General features: G+C 45.3%; 1 protein-coding gene across 4 annotated transcripts in view; it reads right to left on the reverse strand.

Annotated features, from left to right (window-relative positions):
* Positions 1 to 375: 375 nt before the first annotated feature.
* stxbp4 (syntaxin binding protein 4) overlaps positions 376 to 14,879 on the reverse strand; it is a 346,204-nt gene continuing 331,700 nt past the window's right edge. For all 4 annotated transcript variants that reach the window (XM_072483831.1, XM_072483829.1, XM_072483830.1 and 1 more), the window contains one exon: positions 376 to 1,704. In XM_072483831.1, the coding sequence (XP_072339932.1) occupies positions 1,590 to 1,704 (115 nt within the window). In that variant the 3' untranslated portion in view covers positions 376 to 1,589. The remainder of the gene's footprint in view (positions 1,705 to 14,879) is intronic.

Here is a 14,879-nt window from a genome sequence, read left to right on the forward strand (position 1 = left end):
GACATTTCAAGATGTTCCATTTTACAATCAAGGAGGTAATTTCTGAAGTGTGGTCATTGTTGGCGGAAATCTAGCAGCTAATTTGTTCAAAGCAAGCTCCACAATGTGATAATGTCCAGATGATCTATTTCTGGGACGTTTTTCCGAGGGATAAATTTTGGCCAGGATATTGGGAAGAGTGCGCCAGCTCCTCAAATGGGGATTTCCACCGGTGAAGGGAGATAGGGCTTTGATTTAATGGGCCCTCCAAAATGCAGCACCTCCAACAATGCAGCACTCCTGCAGTACTGGTGCTGGGCAGCTTGAGGCTGGAACTCCCAATATACATTACACGGCAGGTGTACCTTTTGCAAAAAATACTTCACACTCCACGAACAAAGTTATTAATTTTATTAGGGATTAGATAAGGAGGGTTTGAGACAAAGAGGCCATGAAGGCATAAATTTGTGGCAACGGTTTATTTTACTCCCAATACCAACATCAAACACTCCCAGGACAGGTACAGCACGGGGTTAGATACAGAGTAAAGCTTCCTCTACACTGTCCCCATCAAACACTCCCAGGACAGGTACATCATGGGGTTAGATACAGAGTAAAGCTCCCTCTACACTGTCCTCATCAAACACTCCCAGGACAGGTACAGCACAGGGTTAGATACAGAGTAAAGCTCCCTCTACACTGTCCCCATCAAACACTCCCAGGACAGGTACAGCACGGGGTTAGATACAGCGTAAAGCTCCCTCTACAGTGTCCCCATCAAACACTCCCAGGAGAGGTACAGCACAGAGTTAGATACAGAGTGAAGCTCCCTCTACACTGTCCCCATCAAACACTCCCAGGACAGGTACAGCACGGGGTTAGATACAGAGTGAAGCTCCCTCTACACTGTCCCCATCAAACACTCCCAGGACAGGTACAGCACGGGGTTAGATACAGAGTAAAGCTCCCTCTACACTGTCCCCATCAAACACTCCCAGGACAGGTACAGCACAGAGTTAGATACAGAGTGAAGCTCCCTCTACACTGTCCCCATCAAACACTCCCAGGACAGGTACAGCACGGGGTTAGATACAGGGTAAAGCTCCCTCTACACTGTCCCCATCAAACACTCCCAGGACAGGTACAGCACGGGGTTAGGTGACTACCACAGTTAAATGCCTTATATTTCATATTCGAAGGAACCCTCCTGCAATTGCTTCATGATCAGATTCAAACAACATTGTTCACTTAGTAGGAGCTTAAAAATATAACACAGAATTCTGGGTTGTTTCTATTGTTGTATTCTGGACTTGTGTCAATGAAAAAGTGGACTGAGACTGAACAAACCCACTTCATCCCAATCCCATTATTGGCCTGAGCTCAATCCAGCTGTAACATCAGCATTCGAACCCATGGAAGCTGATGGCCACTTATTCAAGCCACTTATTTTGCTTATAAAAGACTGAAAACATCAACAGAGCATTTATTTCAGAGTGCACTCTTAGAGGATTTTTACAGCATGATCTTGCTGGTGTGATTTTTGGGGTCGGTGTTGGTGAAACGATCGATTCACTCTCGGCGTCTCCGTTCTCGGAGGCACCTCGTCTCTATCAGCTCCTGAATTCTGGAAGTTCTTGAGGATCAGTATTGCTGCTTCTCTCTGCAGGCGGCTTGCTCAATGCGCTAGTCACAGGGTGGATCCATGATGTCATCTGAGTCACATGGCTGAAGAAAGGAAGATCAGACACTCTGAGCACATTTATCGTTCACGACAATCTTTAAAGTGACAACATTAATCGGAATCTACACAGCACTAAGCCAAGGATCCACAGCACAAGGAGCCGGGAGTCAATGTTGCCCTGGAATAAGCATCTGCAATGCACACTGGGGCCAGGGACATATCGGGCACAATGGGAGCCAAACACAGGCAGAACCGGAGACAGGCAAAACACAGGGAGAGGCAGAAACTGACAGGACAGACTGCTTTGGGAATCACTGCATCAGTGAAGCTAGGTATCAATTAGAGAGAGAGAGAGAGAGAGCTAGGTATCAATTATAGAGAGAGAGAGGGAGAGAGAAAAGGAGAGAGAGAGAGCTAGGTATCAATTATAGAGAGAGAGAGGGAGAGAGAGAGAGAAAAGGGGAGAGAGAGAGCTAGGTATCAAGTAGAGAGAGAGAGAGAGAGAGCTAGGTATCAATTATAGAGAGAGAGAGGGAGAGAGAGAGAGTCTGGTATCAAGTAGAGAGAGAGGGTGAGAGTTAGGTATCAATCAGAGAGAGGGAGAGAGAGAGAGTCTGGTATCAATTAGAGTGAGGGAGAGGGAGAGAGAGAGAGGAGAGAGAGAGAGTTAGGTATCAATTAGAGAGAGGGAGAGAGAGAGAGTCTGGTATCAAGTAGAGAGAGAGGGAGAGAGTTGGGTATCAATCAGAGAGAGGGAGAGAGAGAGAGTCTGGTATCAATTAGAGTGAGGGAGAGGGAGAGAGAGAGAGGAGAGAGAGAGAGTTAGGTATCAATTAGAGAGAGGGAGAGAGAGAGAGTCTGGTATCAAGTAGAGAGAGAGGGAGAGAGTTGGGTATCAATCAGAGAGAGGGAGAGAGAGAGAGTCTGGTATCAATTAGAGAGGGAGAGAGAGAGTTAGGTATCAATTAGAGAGAGAGAGAGTTAGGTATCAATTAGAGAGCGAGGGAGAGAGAGAGAGTTAGGTATCAATTAGAGAAAGGGGGAGAGAGAGAGAGTTAGGTATCAATTAGAGAGAGTGAGAGAGAGTTAGGTATCAATTAGAGAGAGAGGGAGAGAGCGAGAGTCTGGTATTAATTAGAGAGAGAGAGCTAAATATCAATTAGAGAGAGAGAGGGACAGAGAGAGTTAGGTATCAATTAGAGAGAGAGGGAGAGAAAGAGAGCTAGGTATCAATTAGAGAGAGAGGGAGAGAGAGAGTTAGGTATCAATTAGAGAGAGGGGGAGAGAGTTAGGTATCAATTAGAGAGAGAGTGAGAGAGAGAGAGTTAGGTATCAATTAGAGAGAGAGGGAGAGAGAGTTAGGTATCAATCAGAGAGAGAGGGAGAGAGAGGGAGTCTGGTATCAATTAGAGAGAGGGGGAGAGAGGGAGAGTTAGGTATCAATTGGAGAAAGGGGGAGGGAGAGCGAGTTAGGTATCAATTAGAGAGAGAGAGAGAGAGAGAGAGAGAGTTAGGTATCAATTAGAGACAGAGAGGGGGACAGAGAGCGAGAGCTCGGTATCAATTAGAGAGAGAGGGAGAGAGAGAGAGTTAGGTATCAATTCAGGAGCGAGGGAGAGAGAGAGAGTTTGGTATCAATTAGAGAGAGAGAGGGAGAGGGAGAGAGCTTGGTATCAATTAGAGAAAGTGAGAGAGAGAGAGATAGGTAGCAATTAGAGAGAGAGAGAGAGAGAGAGTTAGGTATCAATTAGAGAGAGAGGGAGAGAGAGAGCTAGGTATCAATTAGAGAGAGAGAGTTAGGTATCAATTAGAGAGAGTGAGAGAGAGATAGGTAGGAATTAGAGAGAGTGAGAGAGAGAGTTAGGTATCAATTAGAGAGAGTGAGAGAGATAGGTAGCAATTAGAGAGAGGGAGAGAGAGAGAGTTAGGTAGCAATTAGAGAGAGAGAGAGAGAGAGCGTTAGCTATCAATTAGAGAGATTGAGAGAGAGAGAGATAGGTAGCAATTAGAGAGAGGGAGAGAGAGAGAGAGTTAGGGAGCAATTAGAGAGAGGGAGAGAGAGAGAGTTAGGTAGCAATTAGAGAGAGAGAGAGGGAGAGTTAGGTATCAATTAGAGAGAGAGAGGGAGAGAGAGAGAGCTAGGTATCAATTAGAGAGAGGGAGAGAGAGAGAGTTAGGTAGCGATTAGAGAGAGATAGATTTAGGTATAAATTAGAGAGAGTGAGAGAGAGATAGGTAGTAATGAGAGAGAGAGCGAGTTAGGTATCAATTAGAGAGAGTGAGAGAGAGAGAGATAGGGAGCAATTAGAGAGAGTGAGAGAGAGAGAGAGTTAGGTATCAATCAGAGAGAGAGGGAGAGAGAGAGAGTCTGGTATCAATTAGAGAGAGAGGGAGAGAGAGTTAGGTATCAATAAGAGAGAGGGGGAGAGAGAGAGAGTCTGGTATCAGAGAGAGTTAGGTATCAATTAGAGAGAGGGGGAGAGAGAGAGCTAGGTATCAATTAGAGAGAGGGGAGAGAGAAAGAGTCTGGTATCAATTAGAAAGAGCTAAATATCAATTAGAGAGTGAGAGGGAGAGAGAGAGAGTTAGGTATCAATTAGAGAGAGAGAGAGAGAGAGAGAGTTAGGTATCAATTCAAGAGAGGGGGGAGAGGGAGAGAGAGAGAGTTTGGTATCAATTAGAGAGAGCGAGGGGGACAGAGAGAGAAAGCTAGGTATCAATTAGGGGGAGAGAGGGAGAGAGAGAGAGTTAGGTATCAATTCAAGAAAGGGGGAGAGAGGGAGAGAGAGAGAAAGCGTTTGGTATCAATTAGAGAGAGAGAGGGAGAGGGAGAGAGCTTGGTATCAATTAGAGAGAGGGAGAGGGAGAGAGAGGGAGATAACTGGGTATCAATTAGAAGGAGGGAGAGAGAGAGAGTCTGGTATCAATTAGAGAGAGCTAAATATCAATTAGAGAGAGAGGGACAGAGAGCGTCAGGTATCAATTAGAGAGAGAGGGAGAGAGAGAAAGTTAGGTATCAATTTGAGAGAGAGGGAGAGAGAGAGAGTTAGGTATCAATTAGAGAGAGAGGGAGAGAGAGAGTTAGGTATCAATTAGAGAGAGGGGAGAGAGAGAGTTAGGTATCAATTAGAGAGAGAGCGAGAGAGAGAGAGAGTTAGGTATCAATTAGAGAGAGAGGGAGAGAGAGAGAGTTAGGTATCAATCAGAGAGAGAGGGAGAGAGAGGGAGTCTGGTATCAATTAGAGAGAGGGGGAGAGAGGGAGAGTTAGGTATCAATTAGAGAAAGGGGGGAGAGAGAGAGTTAGGTATCAATTAGAGAGAGAGAGAGAGAGTTAGGTATCAATTAGCGAGAGAGAGGGGGACAGAGAGAGAGAGCTAGGTATCAATTAGAGAGAGAGAGAGAGCTAGTTATTAATTAGAGAGAGGGGGAGAGAGAGAGAGTCTGGTATCAATTCTCGACAGCTAAATATCAATTAGAGAGAGAGAGGGAGAGAGAGAGAGAGTTAGGTATCAATTCAAGAGAGGGGGAGAGAGGGAGAGAGAGAGTTAGGTATCAATTAGAGAGGGGGGGGGACAGAGAGAGAGGGAGCTAGGTATCAATTAGAGAGAGGGGGAGAGAGAGAGAGCTAGGTATCAATTAGGGAGCGAGAGGGAGAGAGAGAGAGTTAGGTATCAATTCAAGAAAGGGGGAGAGAGGGAGAGAGAGAGAGAGAGTTTGGTATCAATTAGAGAGAGAGGGAGAGGGAGAGAGCTTGGTATCAATTAGAGAGAGGGAGAGGGAGAGAGGGAGAGAGAGGGAGATAACTAGGTATCAATTAGAAGGAGGGAGAGAGAGTTAGGTATCAATTAGAATGAGAGAGAGAGAGTTAGGTATCAATTAGAGAGAGAGGGAGAGAGATAGAGTCTGGTATCAATTAGAGAGAGCTAAATATCAATTAGAGAGAGAGGGACAGAGAGCGTTAGGTATCAATTAGAGAGAGAGGGAGAGAGAGAGAGTTAGGTATCAATTAGAGAGAGAGAGGGAGAGAGAGAGAGTTAGGTATCAATTAGAGAGAGAGGGAGAGAGAGAGTTAGGTATCAATTAGAGAGAGGGGGAGAGAGAGAGTGAGTTAGGTATCAATCAGAGAGAGAGGGAGAGAGAGGGAGTCTGGTATCAATTAGAGAGAGAGGGCGAGTTAGGTATCAATTAGAGAAAGGGGGGGAGAGAGAGAGCAAGGTATCAATTAGAGAGAGAGAGAGAGAGCTCGGTATCAATTAGAGAGAGGGGAGAGAGAGAGAGTCTGGTATCAATTAGAGACAGCTAAATATCAATTAGAGAGAGAGAGGGAGAGAGAGAGAGAGTTAGGTATCAATTCAAGAGAGGGGGAGAGAGGGTGAGAGAGAGTTAGGTATCAATTAGAAAGGGGGGGACAGAGAGAGAGAGAGCTAGGTATCAATTAGAGAGAGAGAGAGAGTTAGGTATCAATTCAAGAGAGGGAGAGAGAGGGAGAGAGAGAGTTTGGTATCAATTAGAGAGAGAGGGGGGGACAGAGAGAGAGAGCTAGGTATCAATTAGAGAGAGAGAGGGAGAGAGAGAGAGTTAGGAATCAATTGAAGAGAGGGGGAGAGAGGGAGAGAGAGAGAGAGAGTTTGGTATCAATTAGAGAGAGAGAGGGAGAGGGAGAGAGCTTGGTATCAATTAGAGAGAGGGAGAGGGAGAGAGAGAGAGAGAGGGAGAGAACTCGGTATCAATTAGAAGGAAGGAGAGAGAGAGAGTTAGGTATCAATTAGAGAGAGAGAGAGAGTGAGTTAGGTATCAATTAGAGAGAGAGGGAGAGAGAGAGAGAGTCTGGTATCAATTAGAGAGAGAAGGAGAGAGAGAGTTAGGTATCAATTAGAGAGAGAGGGAGAGAGAGAGTTAGGTATCAATTAGAGAGAGAGCGAGAGAGAGAGAGTTAGGTATCAATTAGAGAGAGAGGGAGAGAGAGAGAGTTAGGTATCAATCAGAGAGAGAGGGAGAGAGAGAGAGTTAGGTATCAATTAGAGAGGGGGAGAGAGTTAGGTATCAATTAGAGAGAGAGAGCGAGAGAGAGAGAGTTGGGTATCAATTAGAGAGAGAGGGAGAGAGAGTTAGGTATCTATCAGAGAGAGAGGGAGAGAGAGGGAGTCTGGTATCAATTAGAGAGAGGGGGAGAGAGGGAGAGTTAGGTATCAATTAGAGAGAGGGGGAGAGAGTTAGGTATCAATTAGACAGAGAGAGAGAGAGAGAGAGTTAGGTATCAATTAGAGAGAGAAGGAGAGAGAGAGAGTTAGTTATCAATTGGAGAGAGAGGGGAAGAGAGAGCTGGGTATCGATTAGAGAGAGAGGGAGAGAGAGAGTTACGTATCAATTAGAGAGAGAGTGAGAGAGAGTTACGCATCAATTAGAGAGAGAGGGAGAGAGAGAGTTACGTATCAATTAGAGAGAGAGGGAGAGAGAGAGAGTCTGGTATCAATTAGAGAGAGAGCTAAATATCAGTTAGAGAGAGAGAGGGAGAGAGAGAGCTAGGTATCAATTAGAGAGAGGGGGAGAGAGAGTTAGGTATAAATTAGAGAGAGGGAGAGAGGGAGAGAGTAAGGTATCAATTAGAGAGAGGGGGAGAGAGAGTTACGTATCAATTAGAGAGAGAGGGAGAGAGAGAGAGTCTGGTATCAATTAGAGAGAGAACTAAATATCAGTTAGAGAGAGAGAGGGAGAGAGAGAGCTAGGTATCAATTAGAGAGAGGGGGAGAGAGAGTTAGGTATAAATTAGAGAGAGGGAGAGAGTTAGGTATCAATTAGAGAGAGGGGGAGAGAGAGAGTGTTAGGTATCAATTAGAGAGAGGGGGGAGAGAGAGATAGGTATCAATTAATAAATAATAATAATCACTTATTGTCACAAGTATGCTTTAGTGAAGTTACTGTGAAAAGCCCCTAGTCGCCACATCCCGGCACCTGTTTGGGGAGGTTGGTACGGGAATTGAACCGTGCTGCTGGCTGTCTTCTGGATTACAAGCCAGCAATTTAGCCCAGTGTGCTACATCAGCCTGTGCTCTTAATTAGAGAGAGAGTTAGGTATCAATTAGAGAGAGAGGGAGAGAGAGAGAGTCTGGTATCAATTAGAGAGAGAGCTAAATATCAGTTAGAGAGAGAGAGGGAGAGAGAGAGCTAGGTATCAATTAGAGAGAGGGGGAGAGAGAGTTAGGTATAAATTAGAGAGAGGGAGAGAGGGAGAGAGTAAGGTATCAATTAGAGAGAGGGGGAGAGAGAGTTACGTATCAATTAGAGAGAGAGGGAGAGAGAGAGAGTCTGGTATCAATTAGAGAGAGAACTAAATATCAGTTAGAGAGAGAGAGGGAGAGAGAGAGCTAGGTATCAATTAGAGAGAGGGGGAGAGAGAGTTAGGTATAAATTAGAGAGAGGGAGAGAGTTAGGTATCAATTAGAGAGAGGGGGAGAGAGAGAGTGTTAGGTATCAATTAGAGAGAGGGGGGAGAGAGAGATAGGTATCAATTAATAAATAATAATAATCACTTATTGTCACAAGTATGCTTTAGTGAAGTTACTGTGAAAAGCCCCTAGTCGCCACATCCCGGCACCTGTTTGGGGAGGTTGGTACGGGAATTGAACCGTGCTGCTGGCTGTCTTCTGGATTACAAGCCAGCAATTTAGCCCAGTGTGCTACATCAGCCTGTGCTCTTAATTAGAGAGAGAGTTAGGTATCAATTAGAGAGAGAAGGAGAGAGAGAGTTCGGTATCAATTAGAGAGAGAGGGCGAGAGAGAGAGTTAGGTATCAATTCGAGAGAGAGGGAAAGAGCTAGGTATAAATTAGAGAGAGGGGGAGAGAGATAGGTATCAATTAGAGATGGAGAGAGAGATAGGTATCAATTAGAGAGAGGGAGAGAGGTATCAATTAGAGAGAGAGAGAGAGAGCTAGGTATCAATTAGAGAGAGAGAGGGGGAGAGAGAGGAGAGAGAGCTAGGTATCAATTAGAGGGAGGGAGAGAGAGAGCTAGGTATCAATTAGAGAGAGGGAGAGGGAGAGAATGGGAGAGAGCTAGGTATCCATTAGAGAGAGAGTCTGGTATCAATGAGAGAGAGCTAAATATCAATTCAAGAGAGAGGGAGAGAGAGAGTTAGGTATCAATTAGAGAGAGAGGGAGAGTTGGTGTCCATTAGAGAGAGAGAGGGAGAGAGAGAGAGAGTCTGGTATCCATTAGAGAGAGAGAGGGAGAGAGAGAGAGTCTGGTATCCATTAGAGAGAGAGAGGGAGAGAGAGAGAGTTTGCTATCAATTAGAGCGAGAGGGAGAGAGAGAGTTACGTATCAATTAGAGAGAGAGGGAGAGAGGGAGAGTTAGGTATCCATTAGAGAGAGAGGGAGAGAGAGTCTGGTATCAATTAGAGAGAGAGCTAAATATCAGTTAGAGAGAGAAAGAGAGAGCTAGGTATCAGTTAGAGAGAGAGGGAGAGAGAGAGCTAGGTATCAATTAGAGAGAGGGGGAGAGAGTGTTAGGTATCAATTAGAGAGAGGGGAGAGAGAGAGATAGGTATCAATTAATAAATAATAATAATCACTTATTGTCACAAGTCTGCTTCAGTGAAGTTACTGTGAAAAGCCCCTAGTCGCCACATTCCGGCACCTGTTTGGGGAGATTGGTACGGGAATTGAACCATGCTGCTGGCTGTCTTCTGGATTACAAGCCAGCAATTTAGCCCAGTGTGCTACATCAGCCTGTGCTCTTAACTAGAGAGAGAGTTAGGTATCAATTAGAGAGAGGGAGAGAGAGATAGGTATCAATTAGAGAGAGAGTTAGGTATCAATTAGAGAGAGAGGGAGAGAGAGAGAGTTAATCATCAATCAGAGAGAGGGGGAGAGAGAGAGAGTCTGGTATCAATTAGAGAGAGAGGGAGAGAGAGAGTTAGGTATCAATTAGAGCGAGAGGGAGAGAGAGAGTTAGGTATCAATTAGAGAGAGGGGGAGAGAGAGAGTCTGGTATCAATTAGAGAGAGCTAAATATCAATTAGAGAGAGAGAGGGAGAGAGAGAGCAAGGTATCAATTAGAGAGAGAGGGATAGATAGAGTCTGGTATCAATTAGAGAGAGCTAAATATGAATTAGAGAGAGAGAGGGAGAGAGAGAGCTAGGTATCAATTAGAGAGAGTGGGAGACGGGATCGACTGGGCAGAGAGAGGGAGCTCGGGATTGTTTAGACGTCTACCTGGTACTATAACTAAAACTCTGAACTCACACATCGACAATATTCCCCTGGTTCTTAAATAATCTGCGCCTGTACCGTCCAAGTCAAACTGATGGGTTTAGAGGACAGTTTTGCGAGCAGGTAAGGGAATTGCCGAGGAACATTGAGGATAGAGTCTCAGAGGACAGGTATAAGGTGGCTGTGCAGCAGCAGGTGACTGGGTCACGGAGCAAGGGGACAGATTGATTAGGGAGAAGATGGCAGATGATCTGACTACATTCACAAGCTTGTCAAAACATGTCCATGTCATTCCACGCATGTACAAAAACAGAACACAACATAATTGTTGTTGGGGGGGGGGTGCGGAATCCCAAACGTCATGCTCAGTTTCAAATACTGACAGATATCATGGGAGCAAACCCTCTAAAATGCACGTGGGGATTAAGGTTAACTGATTTCAAACGATTAACCCATGCCTGTTCACTGCGGTGCAAGCAACTCATTAAATTCATGTTTTATGTGAATTCTGCGTATGCAACCAGCAACTCTTGCCTGGACTGTTCCTTGGGTGGAAAGAAGCAGGGGTCGTTATCACAAGCGGCGAGCACTATTTAAAGGAGCCTTCGTCTCTTTAACATAGGGTCGGGAATAGACCATTCTGCCCCTCAAGCCTGTCCCGCCATTCAATGAGATCATGGCTGATCTGTGGCCTAACTTAATATACCCGCCTTTGGCCCATATCCCTTAATACCTCCATGTGGAGATGCCGGTGTTAGACTGGGGTGAGCACAGTAAGAAGTCTCACAAAACCAGGTTAAAGTCCAACAGGTTTGTTTCAAATCACTAGCTTTTGGAGCACTCAGGTGAATACCTCTCCATTCACCTGAGGAAGGAGCAGTGCTCCGAAAGCTCGTGATTTGAAACAAACCTGTTGGACTTTAACCTGGTGTTGTAAGACTTCTTACTATCTCAGTTAATAAAAAATCTATCTATCTCAGATTTAAAATTAACAACTGATCCAGCACCAATTGCCGTTTGTGGGAGAGATCTCCAAACCTCTACCACTCCTTTGTGTGTAGGAGTCCTTCCTAACATCACTCCTGTACGGTCTGGCCCTGAATCTTTAAACAATGCCCCTTAGTTCTAGAATCTCCAACCAATGAAAACAGTTCATCTTTATCTGAGGTGCATTATGGCTGCAAGAGGTGGTGATAGTTAGTTTGAAAAGTGAAGCAAGGTTCTATTTCTTTGAGGCTGAATGTGCGAAAGAGGAAGCAGCAACAAGATTTTGAGACAATCCATTTGAGGTCTTGGTGCTAGATGTGGAGAGACAGAGAGACGTTCTGCACCTGCAGGGGATTGGTAGAAGACCCTTGAGATTGATACTTAGGAGGTAGTGGGGAAGATGCAGCAGCAGAAGTCAGGGCCAGGAGTTTTGTTCCACGAACATGGGTGCAGTGCAGGGAAATGTTTAACGATCTGACATGAGTTGCCAAGGTGAATGAGTTTATCTTAAAATGCCGTAATCTACTAATTGAACCACTGACCTCGTGCACGGTTCATTTCACTACCCTCACCCACCAACAACAACCACCATCATTACTCAACGCTTCACTCCACCCTGTGATAAAAGCCTGATACCAGAACTCACAGCTAATCAACCATGTCAGTATACCTATTGCTGTCCTTGTCCAGTTTGGAAGTTGCAGTTGTAGCTGCAGGAGTTGGTGGATTTGTGTCACAATCTCTTTTGCGAATCAAGACCTCTACGTATTAGACTTCACTAAGTTGCTCCCGAAAGATATTTGGCACTTTTGGTTTCGTGTGGAGAGTCCTTCTCCTCTCCCAGCTATTGGTCATGCTATGACGTCTCTTCAATCTCCCAGGCATGCTGTTATGAATTATGCATAATTTTTAATTGAATTTATACATGTGTATATATGTGTGTGCTAGGAAAGGTAAAAAAATAGTTTCAGTTTCATTTAGGTCTACTTTATGTGCCTGGGTGTCTGGATAGACTGGGAGGTTTCAGATCTTTTGGGTTTGTTTCTCTATATAACATTTTTATTGAGGTTTTACAACGTCTGAAGTGGAAGAGGTGGGTTAAAAGGGGTTGGAAGTTCAGTGGTTCGGGAAACAAAACAAAAAATAGTGGAAAAAGCTTGACTGCAACCTTGCGACTGTGATCCAATGACACAAAGATTGAAAGTGACAGGAGTGGAGAGAGAAAGGTAGTGAGAAGTAGTGAGAGAGAGAGAGAGTTCAGAGTGTGTATGTCAGACAGAGAAGACAGGCATTTGAAGAAAAGCTGCATGGCTGGTGGAATTGTAGTTTTTTTTTCTTTTTCAAAAATAAATTTAGAGTACCCAACTATTTTTTTACGATTAAGGGGCAATTTAGCGTGGATAATCCACCTAACCAGCACAACTTTGGGTTGTGGGGGCGAGACCCACGCAGACATGGGGAGAATGTGCAAACTCCACACGGACAGTGACCCAGGGCCGGGATCGAACCCGGGTCCTCAGCGGCGTGAGGCAGCAGTGCTAACCACTGCGCCGCTGTGCTGCCCCTTAGTGGGATCGTAGTTAACTGAATAACCAGTTTTTAAAAAAAAATCTTTATTATTGTCACAAGTAGGCTTACAGTAACACTGCAATGAAGTTACTGTGAAAATCCCCTAGTCGCCACACTCCGGCACCTGTTCAGGTACACGGAGGCAGAATTCAGAATGTCCAAATTACCTAACAGCACATCTTTCGGGACTTGTGGGAGGAAACCGGAGCACCCGGAGGAAACCCACGCAGACACGGGGAGAACGTGCAAACTCCGCACGGACAGTGGACCCAAGCCGGGAGTCAAATCTGGGTCCCTGGCGCTGTGAAGCAACAGTGCTACCCACTGTGCTACCGTGCCACCCGACACTTATGGGGCTCAGTAAAGTGAGCAGTTTAGTCGAGGTGCTACTGGAAGAGGTGGGAAGACTGAGTTTCGAGAACTCATTGATTTGCTCTGCAGTTGAAGAAACAGTGATGTTAGAGCGTGGTCTCGGTGTCTCGGACAGAAATACAAGTTGAGTGCAAAGCATGAAACAAATGCTCTGGAATTCACTGGAAGAAAAACATTTTGCAACTCTGCCAGTCTCAAATGAGAAACCTTTGTGCCACGCTAATGGTTTATGTGTCTGCCAACATATTGCTGGGTGAAGGAATAGTGAAAATTTGAATCGCCTTCTGGTGTTCAAATTGAGATCTTTCCAACCTTTTTATCTGTAATGCAGTTCACTTGTTGAAATAAATGTTTTACTTTTTGCATTGAAAGTTCATCAACAGACTCCTGTGAATTTGTTTAGTAACCTTCCTTCACGGCTTCCGAAAACAAAGTTCGGTTCTATCAAGCCAGGTTTCACTCTGGGATCTGACCTGTCCAGTATCTACATCAGCTGGGATCATAACAATGTTCATTCCCGGAGGAAATTGCAGCAGGCTTGCGTGGCCATGGACATTCCGACGTTGTGCTATGCAGTATCTTCACGAAGACGGAATCATTGAATCTGAGAGAACAGAATGTTCCTGTGCCATCTGATTTGGCTTACTCTGCCTTTGAAGGATCTATCCAATTGGATCCATTTCCCACCTGTTTTCCACTGCCCTGCACATGTCTGCCTTTCAACTATTTATCCAGTTCCCGTTGAAAGTTACTGTACAATCCACGTCTACCATCTATTCAGCCAGTGCATTCCACAGCATCAGAAAAATATTGTCTGTATTTTCTCCTGGACCTTTTGCCGAAATCTGTCGTTTCACTGGTTTTCAGCCTTTCTGCCAATTGAAACAGATTCTCCTTATTTACTCAATCAAAACCCTCCATGATTCTGAACACCGCTATTAAATCTCCCTTCAGCTTCTCTGAGGGGAATAATACCAGCTTCTCCAGTCTCTCCACGTTAACCATGTCCCTCACTCCTTGTATCGTTTTGGTAAATCTCCTCTGCACCCTCTCCATGGCTGTGGCATTCTTCTCAAAGGGTGATGCCCACAATTGGACATGAGGGAGGGGAGTTAATCTCTCAGAACAACAGGTGTGTGTCAAGTGGGTGGCAAAGTGTTTCAAAATATGAATTCCAAACCTAACCTGCCCCTGCTTTAGTTTCAGTAGGGTTGGGCAGTCAATCCATTCCCAGGACTGATTGAAATTGTATAATGAAGCTGTCTGCCTTATTTTCTATTCACTATTTGCAATTTAACCCCTGCCAGCGGGGTTTCCGTATTTTGGGGAACCGCCAGTTAGACTGTGCGGGTCAAGAGGGAAGAGCATTTCCACTTGCCTGCTATTTCCAGCATTCGCCAAACCTCCATGAGCAGAAACTATCCCAAACTTCCAATCTCCCGACCAGGTCTGCCATTCCCCCATCTCTCTGAAACCCGGCCCTCCCCACTGAGACCTGTAGCCACCTAAATTAGCCAACTCCCGATATAAAATGGCGAACGGCAAAGGCTGATGGGAAAGTCAGCCAACACAGACAGAAACCAGCAGCTGCTGGTTTGCTGTGTATTTACCTCTGCAAAGGCCAGACAACATCGATACCAGCAACCATCAGCATAACAAAGTAGCAGCCATCTGCATACTGATGAGCAATCCCCGGGAACAATAAGTAACATTTTGGACACACAAAGCCAAGCCAGACTCCGCGGCGCCAGCAGGAGCCTACACAAAGGAGGTGAACGAGCACCTCAAGACCGCCCATCGATCAGGGAACCGCTCCAGTATTGGAGAAATCGAACCAAGCGATTGGGACAAAGTCCAATCACTTGGGACCAGGTACAGGGTCCGCCCCAAAAAGCGGGAAGCCCCTGGGGACTATAAGAGTTGAGCCCCAAGTTCAAATCGCTCTCTTCATCTCTTCTTCTTGCCCGGGTCACCCAGCAACACGAACCAACATTGACCGTGACCGGTGCAGTGATCGTCGACTGACGTAAGTCTTAATTCAACGCTCGCTACGAGATAGGCGCTCCTAGCTACCAAT

This window comes from Scyliorhinus torazame, chromosome 18, assembly GCF_047496885.1.
Source record: "Scyliorhinus torazame isolate Kashiwa2021f chromosome 18, sScyTor2.1, whole genome shotgun sequence".
NCBI classification, from domain to species: domain Eukaryota; kingdom Metazoa; phylum Chordata; class Chondrichthyes; order Carcharhiniformes; family Scyliorhinidae; genus Scyliorhinus; species Scyliorhinus torazame.